General features: G+C 39.1%; 1 protein-coding gene across 1 annotated transcript in view; it reads left to right on the top strand.

The window, feature by feature from the left end:
* The window catches only part of FIG4 (FIG4 phosphoinositide 5-phosphatase), a 136995-nt gene that overhangs the window by 11209 nt on the left and 100632 nt on the right, over window positions 1-25154 (top strand). Inside the window, exons 2-5 of the mRNA XM_060167971.1 lie at window positions 12698-12796; window positions 14553-14676; window positions 20862-21018; window positions 24330-24380. Coding sequence (XP_060023954.1) covers window positions 12698-12796; window positions 14553-14676; window positions 20862-21018; window positions 24330-24380 — 431 coding nt within the window. The remainder of the gene's footprint in view (window positions 1-12697; window positions 12797-14552; window positions 14677-20861; window positions 21019-24329; window positions 24381-25154) is intronic.

Below are 25154 nucleotides of genomic sequence, written 5' to 3'. Positions count from 1 at the left end.
TTTTGCGGTATGCGGGCCTCTCACTTGTGGCCTTTCCCGTTGCGGAGCACAGGCTCCGGACGCGCAGGCTCAGCGGCCATGGCTCACGGGCCCAGCCGCTCCGCGGCACGTGGGATCCTCCCGGACCGGGGCACAAACCCATGTCCCCTGCATCAGCAGGCGGACTCTCAACCACTGCGCCACCAGGGGAGCCCCACGTTTTGTGTTTTGATGTCATGTTTTTATATCTTCATATTTATCCCTTAACTGTTGTAGTTATAGTTGATTTCACAATTTTTTTTGTCTTTTAATCTTTATACTAGCTTATTTAAGTGATTGATACACAGTCTTTACTGTATATTTCTTTCCTATTGTGATTTTTTCCTTTCTTATAGATTCTTACTTGTTGTAGCCTTTTCTTTTCCACTTAGAGAAGACCCTTTAACATTTTTATTTAGGGTAGGTTTAGTATTGATGAACTGTTTTAGTTTTTGCTTGCCTAAGAAGTTCTTTATCTCTCCTTCAATTCTGGATGATAATCTTGCTGGGTAGAGTATCCTCAGTTACAGGTTTTTCCTTTTCAGCATTTTAAATATATAATGCAACTCCCTGTGGCCTGCAAAGTTTATGCAGGAAAATCAGCTGATAATCATATCAGATTTCCTTTGTGTGTGACTCCTTGTTTTTCTCTTGCTACCTTTAGAATTCTTTTTTCTTTAACTTTTGCCATTTTAATTGTGATATGTCTTGGTGTGGGTCTCTTTGGCTTCATCTTTTTGGGGACTCTGTGATTCCTGTGCCTGTATATCTGTTTCTTCTTCAAGTTCAAGAAATTTTCAGTCAATTTCATCAAATACATTTTTTAAAAAAGATTTATTTATTATTATTTTTTTAAATTTATTTTTAGCTGCATTGGGTCTTAGTTGCAGCATGTGGGATCTTTGTTGAGGCATGTCGGATCTTTCATTGTGGCATGCGGGCTCTTTGCAGCACATGGGCTTCTCTCTAGTTGTGGCATGTGCGTTTTCTCTTCTCTAGTTGTGACACGCAGGCTCCAGGGTGTGTCAGCTCTGTAGTTGTGGTGTGCAGGTTCCAGAGCACATGGGCTCTGTAGTTTGTGGCACGCAGCCTCTCTAGTTGAGGCGTGCCAGCTCAGTAGTTGTGCGTGGGCTTAGTGCCCCGCCACATGTGGGATCTTAGTTCCCTGACCAGGGATCAAACCCGTGTCCCCTGCATTGTAAAGTGGATTCTTTACCACTGGACCACCAGGGAAGTCCCTCAAATACATTTTTGACCCCTTTCTCTCTTTTCCTCTGGCACCTCTATAATGTGAATATTTGTACACTTGATGTTGTTTCAGAGGTTCCTTAAACTGTTTTAATTTTTTAAATTTGCTTTTTTTTTTACTTCCTAGATTGGGTGATTTGCATTATACTGTATTCCAGATCATTTATGCATCCTTCTGCATCATCTAGTCTGCTGTTAATTCCTTTTAGTGTTTTTCAGTTATCGTATTCTTTTGTTCTGACTGGTTCTCTTTTTATATTTAGTTCCTTGTTTCTCAGTTTGTTCATCTATTCTTTTCCCTAGTTCAGTTAGCATTCTTATTACTAATGGTTTGAACTCTTTGTCTGGTAAATTACTTATCTGTGTTTCTTTAGTTGTTTTTTGTGTTTTTTCCCTCGTTTTTTTATTTGAAAGAAATTCCTCTGTCTTCTCATTTCACTTAACTTTCTCTGCCCTGTGAAATTAGGTGAAATAGTTACCTAGCCTGGTATTGAATGGTGTCCTCTTGTGGGAGTGTCCCTTTACAGTCTGCATGTACCCGGTGGCTTTGGTGGGAGAGCTAGATCTGTTGTGAGCATGAGTCATGTCTTCCCCCGTGGTGTGCTGGTAGCTATCACCTTGGTAAGAGGTGGGCCTGGGGATGGAGGGGTTGGAACAATAGCCAAATGTGAACCAGGGCTTCTCTCTGCTCATTGGCCTACACCACCCTATCGGCGGGGTCAGATCCCAAGTTGCTGGAGGGTCAGGTCTGAGCTGGTTCTGTTGCCTCTAAGTGTGTGCTCTCCCCCCTCCCAGCTTTGGCACCTTCACCGCAGAGGGGAGCAGTGCTGGAGAAGAGGGGCCAGAGTGGTGCCTGCTGTAGGCCAGGGTGCACTAGGGCAGTCTCAGCACACCAGTCAGAGTTCCATATTGCTTCCAATCTTTTGCCTCCCTAAGCACCAGGAATGGCTGCCCTTGCCCCATTCAGATGTCCTGCTGGTCCAAGCTGGTGATGTCCCCCAGAGTTGCACGCTCTTCTCAGTTGCAGCAAGCTTTACCCTAGTGTTCCATAGAGCAAGAGAGTCTGGCGCCAGTGCTTATCTCAGGCCGGCGCACGGTCATGGGAAGCTGGCCAGAATCCTGGTCAGTTTCAATCTGCTTCCTCTGCCTTGTTTCAGGAGGAAGTGAGCATGTGTGTGCTCTTCACAAGTGAAGTCTAGGTTTTTACAGCCCTGCTGTCAGTCCCACTGGTTTTCAAACCAGTTAAGAGGACTTGTCTTCCTGGTGTCTGACCCCAGGGCTGGGGTGCCCAATATGTGGTTCGAACTACTCACCCCCTGGGGAGGATATCTCCAAGCCCATGTAACCCCCCTCCTCTTCTGTGTCCCCTCTCAGGGGCCCAGGTCCCAAACTGATTGCTTCTCTTCCCTTCCTACTTGACACCATGTGCTCGCTCTTAGAGTCTTGGCTGTATGAGTCTTTCTGCCAGTCTCCAGTTTGCTTTCAGTGAGAATTGTTCCACATGTAGATATATTTTTGGTGTGTTCATGGGGAGAGGTGAGCTCTGCATCCTCCTATTCTGCCATCTTGATCCCCTTCCTGTTCGATTTTTTATAAGTTTGCTAGAATTTACTACTGAAAGCATTTGGACTTGAAGTTGCTTTGTTGGGCAAATTTTGATAATCATTTTTTATAGTAGGTATAGAGCTATGCAGAGTTTCAGTGGGTCTTGAATCACTCCTGATAAGTTGTGTTTTTCAGTAAAATTTTCCATTTCATCTTAGTTGTTGAATTTACTGGCATCAAGTTGTTCATAATGTTTCCTTATTAACCTTTTGATCTCTATAGGATTTATAGCGAAGCTCCTTTCATTCCTGACATTGGTGTTTTGTGTTCTTTATCATTTTTTTGGATCCACCTTGCTAGGCATTTATCAATTTTATTACTCTTTTGAAAGAACCAACTTTTGACTTGATTAATTTTCTCTATTGTTTGTTTTCTGTTTAATCAATTTTTGCTCTTAGGCTTATAGATAAGCCTCTTCCTCTTATAGATTTTGGGTTGATCAGTTCATTTTTTTTAGCTTCATAAGGTACAAATTTAGATCATTGACTTAATTTTTTTCTTTTCTAATATAAAGCATTTAAAACTATAAATCTAAGTAGAAAAATAGTCAAAAGACTGTGGAAAAAGTATTAGTAGCCTGAACAATAGATAAAGCAGTATATTCTTATATACAAATTTTTTTTTTATAAAACTGAAAAATGAAACACCTGACAAAAAGGACAAGGACCTGAATAGGTGATTTGCCGAAAAAGTATGAATATGAAATGATGTTCAACTTGCTAATAATTAAAGTAATAATGTGAAAATAGATTCCCATTTTTCACTTGTCAGAATGGCAAAGATTGGAAAGATTGACCAAAGTCATTGTCGACACGTGTATGAAAGAAATGGGCATTCTTGTTTTGGTTGATGGGGGGGGTATTAATTGGTTGTGAAGGAGTTAGGGGACACATTGAGGAACAAAAGAGACAGTGAGCAAGATAGGGTGCCTCTTATACTGAGCCTTCATTTAGAAGGGAAAGTCGGTAGAATTGCCCCGAGGTGAGGTTCATGTTGGCATTGTCACCTTGTGTTTAGAGGTGGATTTTGAGGACTGTTTGGAGAGGAAAGGGAGATGGGTTGCTAGATAGCGTGCAGGAAATACAGTTCTGGTCTTGGGAAGGTTCTCCTTCCTCCAAAGCTTTACCTGTTTGTCACTCAGCACCTTCATCTTGTCCTTTGGCTCATGTGGCCCAGGACTACAAATAAACTAAGGCCAGATCCTGCCCTGATGCTCATACATCCCAGTGCAACTAGGAGTTGCCCACAGGTGATTAGCAATCTGAAGTTATCCTGGAAAAAAACTGCAGTTTACCTTAGATGATTTCCAGTTTCTAGCCTTTAATACATGATGCCCTAGGGGTCTTACCATTGCAATAAGTGACCATTTCATAACAAAGAAATGAACACAAAGCAGTTAACTTTAAAATTGGTAGCTAAACGGAACTGTGGCAGATTTTTGTGTCTGCATGTGTTTTGTGGGAGTGAAGTTGTTAAGATAATTTTTACTTTTGCTAGCTCAGAATTGTTAGTGTGTATGTTTGTATCTTTGTGTTTATTTAATTCCTGCCTGGTTCTAAAAAGATTCAAGGAAGCTCCTCCCTCCTCCCCACCCCATCACATGAAACAGAATAAAATAAGTAAGAACCACTTCATGAGGAATGTAGCTTATTTAATTAGCCCTTGATTATTAGTCTTGATTTGGGAATTAGGGGATAGGAGAGGACAGCATAGGATGTGGTTCACTAAGGGACTGTGGAACTGGGAACCAAATGATATAAACTGGAGAGAGAATCAAAGTGATGATAGCAGATTTAGAAGATGTGATTGGAGGTGACAAAGTTTCCACTTGTTTCTAGAGGTGATTTGACACTTGCCCATCAGTAAAGCCCTGAAGCTGTGAAGAGTGAGCTTGGCGACATCCCTCTCTATCAGAGGCTCCTTTCCCTTTCTGGACTGTGTTACCCGTTGTGGGATTGCAGGAATCAGAGGTGGCAGGCCTGCAAGATTGTTAAAGATTGTGAGAAGTAACTTCGTGATGATCTTTAAAAATAATACCTTTATTCTGAAAGTTCAAGTGAAGTTTAGTATTAATTGAAGCTGTCAGACAACCTAAAATGTCTCCTCTTTCAAGGAGGCTGATTTTTCTTCCCTCAGCTGAAAAGTGAGTGATTAATTAGCCTGTCATTATCAAAGGAGATGATAATGTTAGTAGATACCGAATTTCCTGTTAAGTGGATTACCTATTGTATTCCATTTGGAGTTCAGGTATATATTTTAGAAAGACATTCATCTTTAAACCAAGTCACCACTGTTAAAGCTACATATTGAAATTTTAAGCTTTTTCTTGATACTTAACTTTCAGAAGAGAGCCAGCTCAGATCATCTTCTATCTTAATAGGCATTTTAAGGTAGCTTTTTTTGGTATCCTAATTTTCCACCCCAGTTCTTGCCAAACTGCCACCCCCCAACAAATCTAACATACACAGATGTTCTCCCCCGCGGAGTCGATTCATCTCATCCGCGTCTATGCATGCATTCAGGCAGTCTAGCTGATGCGTGCCTGATTTATGGAAGTCTTGTACACTCCAATTACTGCTCCCTTTTCCTTCCCGGTTGCTTTTGGGCATTTTATTTACCTCCTTTTCCACCTTCACCATTTGAATTTCAGACTGCCAGTACTTGAGATGACCTTTCCTTCTTCCTACAATCTCTAGTTATTACTAAGAATTTACAATGAATTTAACCCCAACTTTCTAGATATGTAAGTCTCTTCTCAGCACATTCACATATGTTAGGTATTCTTACTGGCTTCATCTTCTTGAAGCAGTGGCTCAAATCTGGACTGGTTGCTCCCAAGACCTCCAGCACAGCCGCCATCCTGGATCTCCCTTGACCATCATTCAGCAACCTCTCTTGTGATGATCTCCTGACTTTTCCAGAGCCTGTATTTTTTTCTTTCTTGATTTATGCCCTCATTTTGGTGGAGCACCTCCTTCAGTTGCTTCATGAGAAAGTGAAACTTGTGTGACTCAGATTGGGACTTCAACCCAGAGGCTGGGACTCGAATCCAGCCAAAACCCAGGTTGGGACTTGAACCCACAGTCTTTTAACTGAGATTACACCCTGGTCTCAGGTCTTAATGAAGCTCAGGTTCTTGATGTCTCATCGCAGAAAGAATTCAGGGAGAGACAGATTGATAGGTAAGAAGTGGATTTATTTAGAGAGAAACACTCCACAGACAGAGTGTGGGCCATCTCAGAAGGCAAGAGAGGCACCAGGGTACAGGGTTGTCAGTTTAGGGGTGGATAATTTCTTAGGCTAATGAGTGGGAGGAGTGTTTCAGCTATTTTGGGGAAGGGGAGGGCATTTCCAGGAATTGGGCCACCACCCACTTTTTGACCTTTATGGTCGGTCTTGGAACTGTCATGGTGCTTGGTGTGTCATTTAGCTTGCTGATGTGTTACAATGCACATGTATGCAATGCAATGTATACTGAGGCTCAAGTCTAGTGGAAGTTGACATCTGCCATCCTGGACCTATTTGGTTCTAATCAGTTTATGTCATGTCCTCGAGCTATGTCATTCTTTTAAAGATTGTGCCCTACCCCCTTCCCTCCTGTTTCAAAAGGGTTCATGGACAGGAAGTTTTTTGAGCCCATACATTTCTGAAAATGTCCTTATCCTACCCTCAGGTTTGATTGATAGGTTTAATGTTGAATTAAAGATTGAAATTAATTTTCCCTTAAAAATTTGAAGGCATTATGTCCCTGTCTTCCACCTTCAGTGTTGCTGTGGAGACTTTCTAGTGTTCATTCATTCATTTATTTATTTATGGCCGTGTTGGGTCTTTGTTGCTGTGTGTGGGCTTTCTCTAGTTGCGGCAAGCGGGGGCTACTCTTCGTTGCAGTGCACAGGCTTATTGCAGTGGCTTCTCTTGTTGCAGAGCATGGGCTCTAGGCATGCGGGCTTCAGTAGTGTGGCACGTGGGCTCAGCAGTTGTGCCTCGCAGGCTCAGTAGTTGTGGCGCACAGGCTTATTTGCTCCACGGCATGTGGGATCTTCCTGGACCAGGGCTCGAACCCATGTCTCCTACATTGGCAGGCGATTCTTAACCACTGAACCACCAGGGAAGTCCCAGTGTTTCACTATTCTTGATCTTTAGTTTGAAGCCTTTTTTTCCCTCTTTAGAAGCTGTGCTAGCTCCTTTTTACCTTCAGTTTTCTGAAATTTTACACTCCTACCTCCAGAGATAAAAGATGCCACAGATTTCCGTGCCTTTGGAGATTCTGTAGTATAAATTAGATTGCTTCTTGACTTCCCACAGCTCTCTTGGGCATGCTTTTCAGTTTCAAATGATTTTTTTTGCTGCTACTTCATTTTTTCTTTTGCCCTTGGGGCTTATGTCTAAAACAAATGACCATAAAAAACTTTATTATGATTTTCGCAAGGCTTCTGGGAGGAACAGAGGTGTTCACTCCTCTGTCTTTACCCAGAAGGCTACCCATTTGCTCTCCACCCAGCTCTGCTGTGGATTTTGCCCCCACTTCACGGAGACTGCCCCTTGCCCCTGGAACAGCCACTCACAAGCTCTTATTGTCAGACCCCCTGGACACTTCTCTGTCCTCATCTTTCTTGACCTCTCAGCATCATTTGATGTGGCAGTGACCACCCCCTTCTTTTCCAAATCATCTCCCTTTGCTTTGATGACTCCAGCTGCCCTTCCTCTCAGTCTTCCCAGCAGGTTCCTTCTCCATATTCAGCTTCTAAATAATTTTATTTAGATTGCCTCAGGCTAGGGGTTTTTTTGTTTTGTTTTTTGTGGGGTTTTTTTTTTGGCTCTGTCTCTATCTTTACTCTCCCAAGAAGGTTAATCCAGTCCCATGACTTCACTTTAAATGCCATTTATGTGCTGATGACACCCTCTGAGATCTCTCCTCTGAGCTCCAGACTCAGTTCCCACTTGATCCCTTTGGGAATGTTGTAAACAGAAATCTTGTTTTTCCTTCAAACCTGCTTCTTCTCCAGTCAAGCCTACATCCGTAAGTGGCACCACCATGTAGCTAGTTGCTCATCAAGCAAAAGTAATTGGATTGATTACTCCTTCTTTTCCAATTTAATCCATTAGCAAGTTCTATGCCCAGAATCTATCTTCAATTTATCTTTGCCCTTAGGTGTCTAGCCCAGTGCCTGGCGCATGAGACATTCACTGGTAAATGACCAAGTGAATGATGTCAATAGGGAACCAGGAAAATTGGTGTTAAAAATGTGAACTTTTAAAAATGTTCTGAAAGACAGTCTTTGAAAGTAAAGGCAGAGGGACTGTTCTAGTTTAAAAGACATTTTTAATAAAAGACCTGGGACTTCCCTGGTGGCACAGTGGTTAAGAATCCACCTGCTGATACAGGGGACACGGGTTCGAGCCCTGGTCTGGGAAGATCCCACATGCCGTGGAGCAACTAAGCCCATGTGCCACAGCTACTGAGCCTGCACTCTAGAGCCTGCGAGCCACAACTACTGAGCCTGCAAGCCACAACTACTGAAGCCCGTGTGCCTAGAGCCTGTGCTCCGCAGCAAGAGAAGCCACCGCAATGAGAAGCCCACGCACCACAACGAAGAGTAGACCCCGCTCGCAGCAACTAGAGAAAGCCCACGTGCAGCAACAAAGACCCAACGCAGCCAAAAATAAAATAAATAAAAAAGACCTGGTAACCAGATGCAATGCAGGATCCTTGATTGAATTCCGTTTTGTTTTTTAAGCCAGCTATTTGGGGAAATTTGGTGGATTGTATATAGGTAATATTGTATCAATGGTATTATGATTATGTGGGAGTATGTCTTTGTTTTTAGGAAATACAAGTTGAGGTTTTTTTGGTTTTTTTAAAATTTATTTTTATTTTATCTGTGGCTGCGTGAGCTTTTTTAAAAAATTAATTAATTAATTTATTATTTTTGGCTGTGTTGGATCTTCATTTCTGCGCGGGGGCTTTCTCCAGTTGCGGCGAGCAGGGGCCACTCTTCATCACGGTGCATGGGCCCCTCACTGTCGCGGCCTCTCGTTGCGGAGCACAGGCTCCAGACGCACAGGCTCAGTAGTTGTGGCTCACAAGCTCTAGAGCGCGGGCTCAGTAGTTGTGGCTCGCGGGCTCTAGAGTGCAGGCTCAGTAGTTGTGGCTCACGGGCCCAGTTGCTCCGCGGCACGTGGGATCCTCCCAGACCAGGGCTCGAACCCGTGTCCCCTGCATTGGCAGGCAGACTCTCAACCACTGCGCCACCAGGGAAGCCCCTAAGTTGAGGTTTTTAGGGATGGTGTATTACGATACCTGCAACTGGTTTTTCACGTGGTTCAAAAGGGAAAAATGCTTATCTCAAGAAGGAAGGAGGGAGAAAACAAATGTAGCAAAACATTAACAATTGGTGAATCTAGGTGAGTGGTATACAGGTTTTCATTGTACTATTCTGTTCATTTTACTGTGGGTTTGAAAATCTTCAAAATAAATTAGAAAAAATCAGCAGTGGAGAATTATTTAAGGAAAAGATATTTCAGGGCAATTTTTAAGCCCCAAAATGCTGAAATTCATTTTGAAGCATAATATTAAATATAATAAAGCTTAAGTATATCCATAATTATAGAGCTGATTTATTTAACAAGATGGAAATAAAACCAAGTAGAAATAAGGCCTTTCTGGAAAAGTTACTTCTTAAAAATTTGATGTGAAGGTCGATGGTGAACCGCCCACCAGAGGGCAGTGCAGGAGAGTGATTCTGTGCACAGCTGAGAGCTCTGGTTTTCTTTCTCACTTCACTGGATCCACAAGAGGTCGCTCCTCTCGGCACAAAACATTTTCAAGATTCTTAGACCACTTTAATAGAGAATGTGGTGCGTTTAATGTTGTCCCAGAGGTCCCTTGTCAAGATGCTATATATAAGCTCAAGTTCAGACCACCCCTTTGAGTTACTCATTGCTGAGTTCTCCCATATGTAGGCTCGATGCATGTGTTAATAAACTGTTTTTTTCTCCTTAAAAAAATAAATAGAGAATGTGGATAGTTGCACTGCTTTCCGTTTCTTTCTCTCCACTCTGATCTGCCTCTGAATTCTTTGGATTTTTGCCTTGGCCCCTCTGCTTCGTGGAGTAGACTTCATGCAAGTGTCTGGATAAGAGGGGTGTAGATCTGCCCTCCTGTGTGTGCTCCAAAGGCCAGTAGTGCATTTGCCCACTCGCATCCCAGGAATTATATCTGTCTTTTTATTACAAACTGCCAAATCATAGTCCTACTACAGTTCATCTTCAGATTCCCTAGGATCTATTGAAATTCTAGGAATATCACTCAGGGGTTTTACCTCTCTTAAAGCTGTGATGTGCCTCCTTTTACTGAGTGGTTGATTTAAAAGGGCTGTCTTTCTGTGTAGGGAACCAAACAAGGTGGGTTAGTGTAAATGTTGTAGAAAGTTACCCAGCAGATTAAATGATTAGTCCGTGGTGAGTGGCTGTTCTTTCACTTAACATTTATCCAGTGCCTGTGGAACCAGATTGTGCTACTAGACTAGAATTTAAAACCACAGGGGTTAGGGGGTTAGCCCCAGACTCCTGAGCTGTTTATATTTAGCTGAAGGGGGCAGACCTGCTCCAAACAAATTTGGACAAGGTGCTCAGAGGAAGTGCTAAATTCAGATATAAGCAAACGTTCTTTGGCGGGGGCAGGCGGGAGGGGGTGGGTGTCACGTGCCCTATCTTGGTTCAGTACATCAGGTCCTGTCTGGAGGTCTTTCAAGGCCAAACTCAGCATCAGGACAATACCAGCCTCTCTGGCTAGCTTGCTCTGACCCTCCCCAAATGAGTGAAGTGCCCTTCCCATGTTGTCATCACGTCCAGTTCAGACGTCTATTACAGCACGCTGTTGTTCATGGTTGTTAATTTGCATGCTCATCTCTCCTGAGGACAAAGACAGATTACTAATAGATTTGTGCATTTTCCCACTCTGGTTCCATTCTGGTGTTGCATATGCTTTTTTCCCTCCGGGGTATCTCTTTTTTCCTCTCTTTTGGGGATCTTTTTCTCAAATACAATGGCATAGGCTCGCTGACATCTTAAAAAGTAAAGCAAAGAAAAGGAAGTAACACTCATTGAGTGCCTTCTTTGTATTGAACACTATTCACTGTGTTAGGTGTTTTATGAGCATCTTCTCCTTTGATCTTGTTCCTCTAACAAACTCGCCAAGCTTCTTCCCCTTTCAGGTCTTTGCACTTGGTGTTTCCTTTCCTGGGAACTGTTTTTCCTCAAGTCCTCAAGAAGGTGGCTCCCTTTTCTGCTAACAAACATGTATAGTTTACAAACCATTCTTCTGAGGTTGATTTTATTAGGCTGGTGACCCTGTTCTCCTCTCAGGGGTGGGTAGGGTCTCAGGGAGGAATTCGCTGAGGTCATCCCGAGAACGTTGGACTTATTCCCTCTCACTGTGTCCTTGCCCTCCTAGCTGCTTCCCCAGTGCATCCTGGTCACTGGATGTCTCGAATTAGTTTACTAATTTTTATTATAATTGCTCTATTTCTACCTCATGATAATTGGTACCGTCATCCAGACTCTACCTCTCCCTAGGAGATGAGGGATTCAGTATTTTGGTTAGCTTTCCCCTTAAGTCTGGGCTAAGCCATCATCTTTTAACACAGAGTTTTGTTATTTATAATCTGGAAGTCTAGGTCAGATCTTTATAAACAGATATATACTTAATAATTTAAAAATCCATCTATTTCTACAGATTTAGCATTAAAACAATATAACCAAGTGCTTATATTCTGTTGTACATATCTTCTGTTATAAATTCTTACTTTAAAAAATCTTCCCCATCCTTTGAGGCTTAATTCAAGTCTTAACTCCTCTGACGTTTTCTGCATCTGTAGTACCCAACATTAATCTTTCCTGCTCTGAGATCCTGTGGTCTACATACTTCAGTTTGGCCATTAATCTAGAGAATCTTATTTGTTATTTAATTGCTTTGTGTATCTGTATCTATGTGACTTATGAGATGGCTAGATGCCAGTTGATGGTAGCAAAGTGTTCTCAGTTTTTGCAGTGTTGAAAAAGTGTCACTTCAAAGGACTTTTTTGAAGCAATATATCTTTAATTTATTTTTCCTAATGGAGTTTTACTTACTTTCTTAAACACAATTCAAAACTTATTCATCTGGTTTAGCATTTTCTTTGAAGCATTTTCTTTGAATATAGGATGATTATTTTTCTGTATTTTTACACACACTCCAAGGAAGTGTGTCAGAAAAGAAAGAATATTATTTCCTGTAGCTTATCTATAAAAAGCCATTTGGGAAAGTACACTCATTTTAATCTTTTATAGGACTTAGGGGTGGATTTTTATAGTTATATTAAAGTCATTTTTAGTCTTCTACAGAAAATTTGTAAAGATTTATTTGATTAAAATATCAATATTTGATATTGATTTATATCAATTAGCTATAATTGTGTAAGCATTCCTAATTATGTGTTGAGCTTTCTAATTCTTACCAGAGCTGCTGCTTCCTGGTAAAGTTTAAACATGAGTCTCCAATCAGGTTAATCTCTGTATAATATAATTAAATTCATCTGGCCTGGTTACTGGGTACATTTTAAATATCAGACTGATGCTTATCATGACACCACTACGAATATTTCAATTTTAAAGTTGACCTTTTAGAATCAGCCTTTCTTTAATCTGCCAGTTATACTTAACAGAAATATTTCTTTTAAAAAGTAACCTGACTTTACTGTATTTAATTTAAAAAATTGAAGTGACTATAAAATGTGTATAAGGCAAACTGCCTTAAAAAACTAATGACATTTCTTTTTATTTATAGAGATACTTTCTAGTTGGGAGCAATCATGCAGAAACAAAATATCGCGTTTTGAAAATTGATAGAACAGAACCAAAAGATTTGGTAATAATTGATGATAGGGTAAGTATCTTGAAAACCTGAATACAAACAGAAACTTGTACTTGTTGTTTACAGGATATGAAATATCCTTACAGCTTCTAGTGACATATACTTTTTTTTTATCATACATCTAAAAATTATAATTTTTCATGGTTGGCTAGAATTTGAATCTTTTATCTGGTTTCTGGAAATTACTGATGTCGGAAAGTATGCCAGAATTACACTTTGTCCCTCATTTTGATTTGTTTTACAAAGCAAACTCTTTGGGTAAGATAATGAATATATTTTCTTAAAGGAGTTCCATTTTAAGGATTCAATATAATTCTTAGTATTTCATCCACCAAAGAGATTATTTATTACTCTGCTTTAATATGAAGCTACTTGAAGTCACAAAGGACTGGTAGGGTCTCTTCTGATCACTTGCTGGAGAAATGTTAAGCTATTCTTATCCAGATGTTATATTATCCAGAGTTGGAAATACAGACTTAATTCAGGTGGCTCAAAAATATGAGGCTTTTAGTCAAAAGGGAAATACAATAAGGTGGAATTGACCAGTTAATTTTAACTCTCAAATGAGAGCACCTAACTGACCCTTTGTATTGAGGTTCCTGTCTGTGAATATTTCTGAATCCATGTAGATGCCTGGTTTTTCAAATATGTTAGTAGCTACAGTTTGGAAGCCATTTTACATAAGCTCTTTGCAAAGCTATTTTCTATGTTATAATAATTTTAGATAAATTGTATTTTGTGACTTCCTGTACTCCTGGGTGTCGTGGTTCCTATCCCATCCCCAACACACACACCATCTGGGAGTTTTTATTAATATAATGTAATGATTCTTGGCTTTCTTTGTGGGTAGGAGTGGTTGATCAGGGATCTCTTTGAGAATCTAAGGAAAGCTATGGGCCTTCTCATAAAAATGCACATATGCACGTTTAACCAAAACTTTGCATACAATTTTAAGGGGTTTATAGATTTCTTGAAACTTGTCTGTGGGTACCTTAAATCTCTGAATCTCTGTCCAGAAGATAAGGTTTTGATACACCTTTTTAGTACAGCAGCCTGGGATCCAGGAACCACCCTTAACTGCTAACGTTAAAGAATTTGTTGGCTTTAATAAAAAGAAACGAAATTGAGTTATTTGTAGTGAGGTGGATAGACCTAGAGACTGTCATACAGAGTGAAGTCAGTCAGAAAGAGAAAAACAAATACCGTATGCTAACACATATATATGTGGAATCTAAAAAAAAAAAAAAAAACGGTTCTGAAGAACCTAGGGCAGGACAGGAATAAAGACGCAGAGGTAGAGAATGGACTTGAGGACACGGGGAGGGGGAAGGGTAAACTGGGACGAAGTGAGAGAGTGGCATGGACATATATACACTACCAAACGTAAAATAGATAGCTAGTGGGAAGCAGCCGCATAGCACAGGGAGATCAGCTCGGTGCTTTGCGACCACCTACAGGGGTGGGACAGGGAGGATGGGACAGAGACGCAAGACGGAGGAGATATGGGGATATATGTATAGCTGATTCACTTTGTTATAAAGCAGGAACTAACACACCATTGTAAAGCAATTATACTCGAATAAAGATGTTAAAAAAAAAAGAATTTGTTGGCTTTTTTAAATTGTACCTTAGTCCTGCACTATTATGTATACTTCTCTGAAATAGCTAATGATGTAAAGTTGTAGGCAACTTCTAATTTTCAGGGGTAACTAAATAATGAACCTAAAAAGCGAGCACAACCTTACAGATTAAATTTGCTTATTTCTAGCATGTATATACTCAGCAAGAAGTGCGAGAACTTCTTGGCCGCTTGGATCTAGGAAATAGGACAAAGATGGGACAGAAAGGATCATCTGGGTTATTTCGAGCTGTTTCAGCTTTTGGTGTTGTAGGTAAGAAACATGCATCCCTCTTACTACCTCTTTTTTTTTTTTTTTCCCTACATAGACTCCTTGAAGATAGTTTGCAAGGCTTATATTTATATAGGTTTATAAATATGACCCATCCTCTGTGGCTTTGGTTGTTTAAAACTGAATTATCTATCAGCCAAGTATCAAACAGCCTTTATATAGCATCTTCTATGTGCTTAGGACTGTGTTCAGTTTCGTGTGGGATAGGAACAAATGTAGCGATGGTGTGGACCTTTAAGGAGTCTGTCTTGTCAAGGAATGAAAAAGTAAAAATTGGCTTGGACTGTAAACATCAGCAGGAAAAACAGATACAGGTAAAACCAGCTTTTAAATTAAGAGGAATCTCTCCCAAGGACATGCTACAGTGTAAAGTGTCATAACCCCTTTCTCTGAAAGACAACTGCTTTCTTACTCACTGAGAAACTTTGTTCTCTAAAATCACAGACTATCAGAAACTTTGCTCTTTAAAATTGTGTCAGTAAGAGAAAACATGCCCCTCTTGCCTGTATGAGCTAAGTCATTTTGACACAGAGAAGCAGCCTCGATTGACAACTCATGCAGAGTTTCAGATAAGGGGTTTCTGGACACAACAGTCTACAGCTCTGCTAACTTTGCTGCTTTCAAAGAAATGAGACCATGAGTCTGCTTCACAATCTAGACTTGATGTTTATCTCTTTACATACAGTCTTGCTTTGGTTTGAGTCTCTTTGTTTAAATTTTACCTAATCGTGTCCCCAAATCCTATAATAACGCCTATATTTATTCATGAACAAATATAGAAATGGCCTTGGCCTTTAAGTAGTCTGTGGTCTGGCTTGTGGGGCATTTGTGAGATGCCTCACAGTTCTTCTGGTGTGTTGTCCTTAGTGGGTCAGTAAACCTGTCTTTGCTCTACCATGGGTTTGTCCCGGGGAGTCTTAAGATGATTGGACTAGGATGGGGGACAAAACCCAGTGCATATGAAAACAACTCCAGGATTGGAATTAAGAGCCCAGCTGTGTAGTCAAAGGTAAATGGTATTGGAGATTATATAAGAGGTAGACTTTTTGGACCTGGAATGACAAGGAAAGGTTTCCTGAAGATGATGAGACTCAGGCTGGACCCTGGAGGAGAAGCAAGATTTGGATGGATGTGGGGAAGGGAGGAGAGAGCTCCAGTAGGGGCAACAGCAGAGGTGCGGGCATGAAGATGCCCATGGGTCCTGGGATGCTGGCAAGTAGTTGGGTGAGGCCAGGTCACTGGGACCTTGGAAGCCAAGCAGAGGGCAGTTGTATCTCAGCTTCCCTGTTGGCAGAGCCTTATTTTGAGTCTTTTTTTTTTTTTAACACTTACAAAATTATCTCTCTGCTTCTTAAACCTACTGGACTGTATGCAATATTGACTGAGTGATTGATGTCTATAGATGCTAACAAAATTAATATGGTCTGAACTATGCTATATAGTTTCATATTCTCATGTTCATTTTTTTGATTAGTACTTTCTCTTTGGTGACCCTGTATTTGTTGAGACTTTGATATTTCATGTTCCGCCGTATTTGCAGTTCATTTTTCTCCGTGTGCTCTCATAGCCCTTCGATGTGTAATCCATTTAGGTGCATTTTGTGCCTTAGGCGGCTGCCAGGGAAAGTTGAGAGTGGTAGGTGTGATTGATTTCCTCTCCCTAGGACTGGCCCCTTCTCTGTGCATTCTGCTCAGTCTTGACAAATCCCTTGAGGTTTCATGTTTAATGGGTACCTGTTTGTGGGCGTGTGCATGTCAGTGTATGTCAAGTGAGTTCATATGTTTAAATTCCATACATTCCATATGTGTTAAATTCCACTTTAAGTGTTACTTATATGTTAAAGAAAAAAAACTTGTAAGTAAAATGTGTCTCAAATACAGTAGGCTTAATTAGTTACTTAATAGGTTAAATTCATTCCTTTAAATGCTGATACTTTATTATAGCTTTTTAAAATGGAAATTTCCTAAAGTGTTTGTAATATCGAATGCCTCATTAGCCAGGGTTAATTATTCAAAATTGAACCTTCCTTGATGATTAAGTATAACGAATTGAAGATCAGTTATTGACCTGTGTTTAAAAATAGCTGCCCTCGGGTGTTCTGGAGTTGTATTGGGCAGTTTGCCTTTACACTAAGTGGCCTCTAGATGCTGTACTGTGTTGTTGTAATGGTACTTCCATCATTCTTCATTGTTCTGGGCATATTTGCTTTTAGCAATATTCCTTGCCTCATTTTATTTTATTTTATTTTGAATTTTATTTTATTTATTTTTATACAGCAGGTTCTTATTAGTTATCTATTTTATACATATTAGTGTACATATGTCAATCCCAGTCTCCCAATTCATCCTTGCCTCATTTTAAATCTGTTGATAACTAAGCTTATAAAACCAAAGCTTTATTTTAATCAATTGATGACCAAGTTTATAACCAGATACTCATTTTATACACAAGTATTAGTTAATAAAGTTTGGGTAAGGGCTGAAGGTGTCTCCGTGTTTCTCTTAGGTGGCGTTCTTAGGTATTGTGGTCGCAATTTCTCTCGCAATTTGAGGCCTCTTTGAGCCTGTCCTTGGATGGTGAAGTCACTAAAAGACTAACCTACCAGTAGAGTGACACAGTAATGTACTAAGTAAGCATTTGTTATTTTCAGGGCAGTGCACTTTATGTATTCTAGTTCAACCATGTAAATAAAGCTTAGAATCTTTAAGAGTAAATAGGGAGAAATAAAAGGCTATGATTTGTCTAGTACTGCCTTAGAAATAATGAGGGCTACTGAAATAGCAAAACACAAAATGCTTATCTTTGAAAAATGTATAGTCTGGTTGTCAAAATAATACATGTGTGAAAGGACTAGAGTGGTTGTCTTCTGTGACTGAAATATTTTCTCTCAACTTTTTCAGCATGCCTGATTTGTGAATAGCACTTTGGCTGGGATGTTTTGGACTGTTATCGTGGTTAATTTAATTCACAATCTATAATAGAATCTAGAGCAGTGCTTCTCAACTATCTGTAGTAAAGGACCAACCAGTTTTTTCCAGAAATGTGTCACAGACCAACACAGGATCCTACTGTGCATAGCTTGTCTTCAGCTTGGGCCACATGTGATTCATCACATAAGTTCAGTAATACCCAAACTAGTCTTGCCTGTTCAAGGCAAGTTCACTGATCATGAACTCAGATGTTTCTAAACCCTTACTTTCAATTCGTTTACTTGTCTTTTCATGGGCTGGTACCGAAAGCACAGGGACCATTACTGGTCCCCAGACATGGATTGATCCTATCCTATAGCTACCTTGCCCATTTCTGACCTGCTCCATTGTTATTTGGCAGCCAGCAGGAGGCTTGGGAGACCACTGGATGGGATCATGAGCATCCCTCACATAGTTGTTTTATCTGGTCCTGGGGCACGCAGATGGAGTCGGTGGCTGGTGGCCTGTAGTCCTTACTACTCTCAGCTCTGTGACCATCCAGCCCCTTTTGATATATGTCCTTTTTCTGCGTGTGTCACCTGTCAGAAGATACTCTTGTAAGCTGCTAGTACAATGTGTCATTATAGCAGACTAAGTGATGGACTCAGTTGTTCTTTAAAGCAGCACCCTTAGAAATAGATTGCAGATCCAAGATACAGGGAAAACAACAATAAAGTGTGAGCCTCAGACTAGTAAGGGAACAGTAGATTTGGTGTTAGAGAGTCACTTTGGTCCCTTGTGGTTTTTGATACTTCTCTGCCAGAGTGCTCTTTTCCCTGAAGGCTTTTTTTTTTTTTTTTTTTTTGCGGTACGCGGGCCTCTCACTGTTGTGGCCTCTCCTGTTGCGGAGCACAGGCTCCGGACGCGCAGTCTTAGCGGCCATGGCTCACGGGCCCAGCCGCTCCGCAGCATGTGGGATCTTCCCAGACCGGGACACGAACCCGTGTCCCCTGCATCGGCAGGCGGACTCTCAACCACTGCGCCACCAGGGAAGCCCCCTGAAGGCTTTTAAGATAGTGACTAGCTGACACGGTGACCTCCCAGCAGGATACTGCCCTCTTCCCTGTTGGTGGGCTTGTGGGTCCTCTCCAGCCACCAGAACTCCACACCACTCCATCCTCTCACACTGTCCTTTTTTATTTACTTCGCTTGGTTTCCAACTCAAATGACACAGCCTTCTCTACTCAGAGAGAAATCACTTTTGCGTGATGACTGATCTGGGAAGCACTCAGGGAAATTGGTCTGGGATCAGAAGTACGTAGAATGAAGATGAAAAAACTTATTCTGGTTTTCAGTATGTTAAAACGATGAATAGGCTGACTCTTGACAGAGGTCTATGCCAAGCTAAAGCCTTTTAATTTTTGGTTATATTTGATAGGAACCTTTTAAAAAGGAGTGATGTTTCCAACTGGTAGTAAAAAGGAAAAAGAAAATAATCTCATAATATGCTGAAAGCATTTTATGCTGGTAGAAAATATTCTTTTGTGCAGTATATTTACTTCATCAAAATTATGAAGGGACATGTAGGATGAAATAGAACTGAAAACATAAAATTAAAATTCAGTTGGAATGCAGGTTGGAAGAAATTATTATAGAGAGGTTTTTTTTCTATAAAAAGTAAATATATAGCAAGAACAAAGGGGAAACTCATTCATCTTGGGAATATTTATTATTTAAAACCAATTAGATTCTCTTTTTTTGGGTGTTTTTATGCTGCTCCCAAGCCCCTTAATTTTGTAGGTTTTAGCCTTCTAAAAGGATAACTGCTTCCTAACTTTTAATGAGGTTGACATTAGCTTTTTCTCCTATCTTGAATCCTTTAGCTTTAGTCAGGGAGTTTTTAGCTAGTCTCCAAGGGGAGTTGGGGAGGAGCATAAACGAACATTTTTTAAAAATGTGCTTTGTGGATCTCTCAAATATAAGTATTTTTCATGGTTTTAATAGAAGTAGCCAGGTTCATAAAATCCATGAGGTGTCTTATATATTTTGGCTCATTTATGTTAATATGTTCAATTACTGATTTTCTTTTTTGTCAGTTAAGAATAACAAGACACAGACAATGAGTATTTGCCAAATCTAGAGCAGCCATTTATAGCACCAAGATCCTAGCTCAGGCTTTATAGAGTGTAACAGAGAGAGAGAGAGAAAGAGAGTGAGTGAGTACACCCACACATGCACATAAGAAAGTTAGTTTTGAAAAATGGTTACGCTATATATAAAATCCTTGGTTGAGTGTTTCTTTCAGTGCTTTGAATATGTTATCCCACAGCCCTCTGGCCTCTACTGTTTCTGATGGGCAGTCAGCTGTAAGTGACCGTATCTGACTCACCCTGTCAGTGAGTGGGGGTGATGGGATCCAGTATTTGTGCTGGGGTAAAGCCTCCACTCTACAAGTAGGACTGGGTAGAAGAAAGGAGCCCCCACTTTCAGATGTGCTTGCCTGGAATAAAGCGTCTGCAGCACAGAGCTGGAAGGAATGGGAAATGCTGGTGCCCTGCACCTCCTGAGCAGAAACCAAGGCTCTAGACTGAGAGCTGGGGAGGGAGGAAGGGGTACTGTCTTTTTTGGCGACACCTGCCGGGAGTAGATATTCTGTCCCACTGAATTGGGAGAAGGGTGTAGAAGGGAAACAAATGATGTTTCGTATGTCACAGACTTCCTGTTCTTTCCAAGATCTAGTAGATTTCCTTGAATAAATGTTTCTCCACTTGCTGTATGCCATTAGGAGAATTTCCAGAAACTTTCAATGTTTTGTTTTTTTTTATAATTTTTACCAGTTGTGGTTGTTTCACTGGGGAGAGGCTCTGCTGAGCTCCTGACGTAACCAGTTCAGAAGTGTTCCCCTCCCTCTCCCCTCAACCAACCAAGAGAGTTAGTTTTAACTCCCAAAGCAAAAGTTCTGGGAGCCAGAACATTTTTAACCAAGACTGTGCGGTAACTAGTGTGTTGCTGAGAACTTAGTGCTACTGAACATTAATACATATGGTCTTTCTTTAATCAGGTTGTTTAGAGCAATATTTTTAAGTGAGATAAATATTTCTAGAGAATAATTTTAAGACAACCGAAAATTTGTATGGCTGTAAATCATAGAAATAATAAAGTAGGAAATGTGTCAAAAGTCTTTTGCCTTTTAAACATGTATCTAAAAGCATTACTAAGTTTAGGAAATGTATTCATCTTTCTTTTTTTGTTGTGTAGGCTTTGTCAGGTTTTTAGAAGGCTATTATATTGTGTTAATAACCAAAAGGAGGAAGATGGCAGATATTGGAGGTCATGCAATATATAAGATTGAAGATACAAATATGATCTATATACCCAATGATTCTGTACGTATTACTCATCCTGATGAAGCTAGGTATGTACTGGTGGTAACTGCTATTTTTTTACCTGGTAGACCAATTAGAAAATAAAACATAGTCAAAAGATTATAAATGTTATGTTAAAATGTAAAATACTGGCTCAGAATGCTACAGCTTTTGTTCAAGTGCTATTAAAAACCCTCCATTAAAACAATTGATTTGGGCAAGAATCAACAATGGCTCCTAAAACCATTAGGTGAGAGGTTATTATTGAGGAACAGATATTCACTCAGTCTCAACATACCATACTCCATAACTATCTTTATTATTTACAAAGAGAAAAAAATGACAAACATACTCACCAAATGATCAAACTTAACATCACCAGTGATGAGACAAAACTGACATTATTTACCTCTTAACGTGAAGCAATGGGAAGGACGCCCACTACCTGTGTAGTTTTCTTACTAAAAATATTTAACTTAAATCTAAGCATGAGGAAATAATCAGATAAATCCATATTGTGGGACTTTCTGTAAGACACTGGCCTGGACCCTCCAAAAATGTCAATGTCGTGCAACACAGGAAGAGCCAGAGAGTTAGTTGTTCTAGAGTTTAGAATAGACATGACAAAGTGCAACACTTGAATTTCTGTTAGATCCAGGATTAAAACATGTGCGTGCATGCTCATGTACACGTACGTGCGTGCACGCACACATACAGCTATAAAGGACTGTACTGGAACGGTTTGTATATGGACTATATACTAGGGGATATTGGATCAGTATTAAATTTTGGGTGTATAATGATATTGTGGTTACTCAGGAGATTGTCCTTGTTCATAATAGATATAAAATAAAATATTTAGGACTGAGGTTTCATCATGTCTGCTACTTACTGTAAATGGTTTAGAAAAATAAAATGTACATGTATATTTAAAGAGAGAGAATGTATGTGTGTATAAATGTATAATGAGAAATGTTCAACAGTGAATTCAGGTGAAGGATATACTGCTGTTTATTACACTATTTTTTCCCCCAATTTTTCTATGGATTTGAAAACTTTAAAAAGTTTTGGGGGGAAATTACTGGAACCTTGGGCATGTGGGGAAAGGCTATTAATAAATTAATAAAATGATAGAGAAAAGACTAGAATTGGTTTATTTTAATATTATAAAGGTTAAAATGGAACAAAGTTAGGCATGCTTATAAGTTTTTAGGGAAGGTAACAGTTTAGATTTTAATTTCACTCAGTACTTTCATGGTGTTGTTCTAGATACATGAACTGGAATTTAAAGGTGGTGTGGCTCTCTTGTTTAAGACCCTCTTACATAGTGGTTTTCTGGACCTTTGTGGCATTGTCTTTGGTATTTGGAAGTGGAGTATTTAAAACATAATTTGTTTACACAGGGGTAAGTAGAGTTTACCGGATAGAGTGGACTTTTGTCTTATACTAACAAAAAAATTATGTCTCTTATAGCTTATAGGCAGGCATAGTATATTGAATAAAAGTGAATCAGAGAGGAATCTAAAAAAATGATACAAATGAACTTATTTACAAGACAGAAATAGACTCACAGACATAAGAAACAAATTTACCAGAGGGGAAGGGGGGGCAATAAATTAGGAATTTGGGATTAACAGATACACACTACTATATATAAAATAGATAAAAAACAAGGATCTACTGTATAGCACAGGGAACTATATTCAATATCTTGTAGTAACCTATAATGGAAAAGAATCTGAAAGAGTATATATATACATATACGTGTGCGTATATATATATAACTGAATCACTTTGCTGTAGACTTGAAACATTGTAAATCAACAATACTTCAATAAAAAATAAATTAATTTAAAAAAGTGAATCAGATAGGCCAGTGCATAGAAATCCAAGGGTTGGGGAAAAATTAAAGAGGTTTATATTATTTATAAGCCTCATCTTTATGATTCTTTAGCTGAGAATAGTAAAACAAATGACATTCTTCTATATAGTGATACGACTATCTTTAAAGAATGAACTTATCTTGTGATTAATATTGTATAGTAAATGGAATAATCCAGAATAAGATACAGTTATTTTAATAGCTTGTTATAGGTGGACTTATACTATTACTGGATAGGTAAACTTTTACCATACTTACAAAACTATGTAATCCAATAATGCATTTAAGTAAAAATGTTTGGTATGATATTAGGAAATAAAGTACCATAAAACATTTCATACAAAATGATAAGTAGATGTTACCCCTCTGATGTATGGTTGTATCAACATTATAAAATTTGCTAGAGCAATTCACCATGTTAAAATATTGTTGGGAAAAATTATGACTATCTTAATATATGTAGAAAATGTATTTGAGGGAATTCCCTGGCTGTCCGGTGGTTAGGACTCCGTGCTTTCACTGCTGAGGGCACAAGTTCGATCCCTGGTTGGGGAACTAAGATCCCGCAAGCCGCACGGCGTGGCCAAAAAATATGTGTGTGTGTGTGTGTGTGTGTGTGTATGTATTTATATTTATATATATATTTTTCATATATATATGACAAATTCAGTACCCATTTGTGATCAGTGTCTTTAAAAGGTTGAAATGAATATGAAAAAGTGTTAACATTTATTAATCCTGAGTGGTAGATACATGGACATTTTATTCTGCACTTTTTTTTTCAGTTTAAAAAAACTTTGCAGCTTAAAATTATGGTGACCCACAAACATTTCTGCTTGTTTTTGTTCCTCTACTCTCTCCAACCTCAAAGCATATTGTGAAAACAAGAACAGTATTTACTTCTGTCTTGCCCAAAGTCTAAGCGCCCTATGTATGTAAGGGCATGACTTTCCCTCTCTAGCATAATCAGTGATGAGGAAGCGGTCCAACTAAAGTTAAGGGTCTCAAGTGATGATCAGGATACTTAGAAATTGCTCCAGTTGAAATCTCTTCTCCAGTTATGGATTGAATTTCTCAGTTTCAATGAGTGTATTTACCAATATAAATGTATATATATGTATATGTTAAGCTATGAACAAATAATGGTGTTGTGTGAATGCAATATGCTTTGGGGTTTTTTGGTCATTTTTTTCCCCAGTTTTATTGAGATAAAATTGACATACATCACTGTGTTAGTTTAAGTGTTCAGCATAATGGTTTGACTTAGATATAATACATTGTGAAATGATTACTGCAGTAGGTTTAGTTAGCATCTGTCATCTCATATAGGCACAATAAAAAGAAAAAGAAAAAAAAAGAAGAAAATTTCTTTCCTTGTTATGAGGACTCAGTATCTACTCTCTTAACTTTTATGTATATCATATAGCAGTGGTAGCTATAGTCATCAGGTTGTTAACTATAGTCATCATTTTTTTTCAGGTATCTACGAATATTTCAAAATGTGGACCTGTCCAGCAATTTTTACTTTAGGTATGTTTGAGCTGAATTTTGCTCTTAATCATTCTCTTAAATGTTTATATAATTTTCCATAGGGTAAAAACAGAATCAGTAGTACTTCAGTTATTCTTTTTTTAAAAATAGCCAAAGTTTTTCATCTAAAATAGTACAAATACAAGTATTTCCTCCTTTTAAAAATCTGATATTTGAAATTTTGAATGGATAAATTGTAATTATTCTCACTATAAAAATCATCTTTATTAGAATTTTAAGGAAATATTCTTATCTTTTAGTTTTGAACTACAAAAATGAAATCTGCATTCAGTCTATATACAGAGTTGTAACAGTTTCACAGTTTTCAATTTAACAATCTAGCAAAATTAGGTAAAAATGAATTCAAAATAAGAAGAACTGTTGAAATACCAACATACCGCTACTGGCATTGTAAATTACTAACTTTCCTGGAGAGGAACGTAGCATTAAGTATATATGAAAATATGCCTGAAGGTAATAAATCAGGAGAGAAAATATTAATCCTTATTTGTAAGGGACATTAATAGCTTCTCTATTTATCATGGCCCAAACAAGCAAACCAACAAACACAGGGACAACCCAAATATCGATAATTGAAAAATAAGCAAGCAAAGTATAGCAGAGCATCATGATAAAATATTATACCACTGATGATGTGACCAATATGTAGGCCAGGTAAATAGAATTTTCCATGTAGCCAAATAACTTTCTTTCAGCTATAATGTCCAAACTCAAAAGTAGAACATAAAATAGCATATAGTAATAAGGACTTGA

Source organism: Lagenorhynchus albirostris, chromosome 12 (genome assembly GCF_949774975.1).
Source record: "Lagenorhynchus albirostris chromosome 12, mLagAlb1.1, whole genome shotgun sequence".
Lineage (NCBI taxonomy): Eukaryota > Metazoa > Chordata > Mammalia > Artiodactyla > Delphinidae > Lagenorhynchus > Lagenorhynchus albirostris.
Note: the sequence above shows the minus strand (reverse complement) of the source record. Positions and strands in the feature narration are given on the sequence as shown.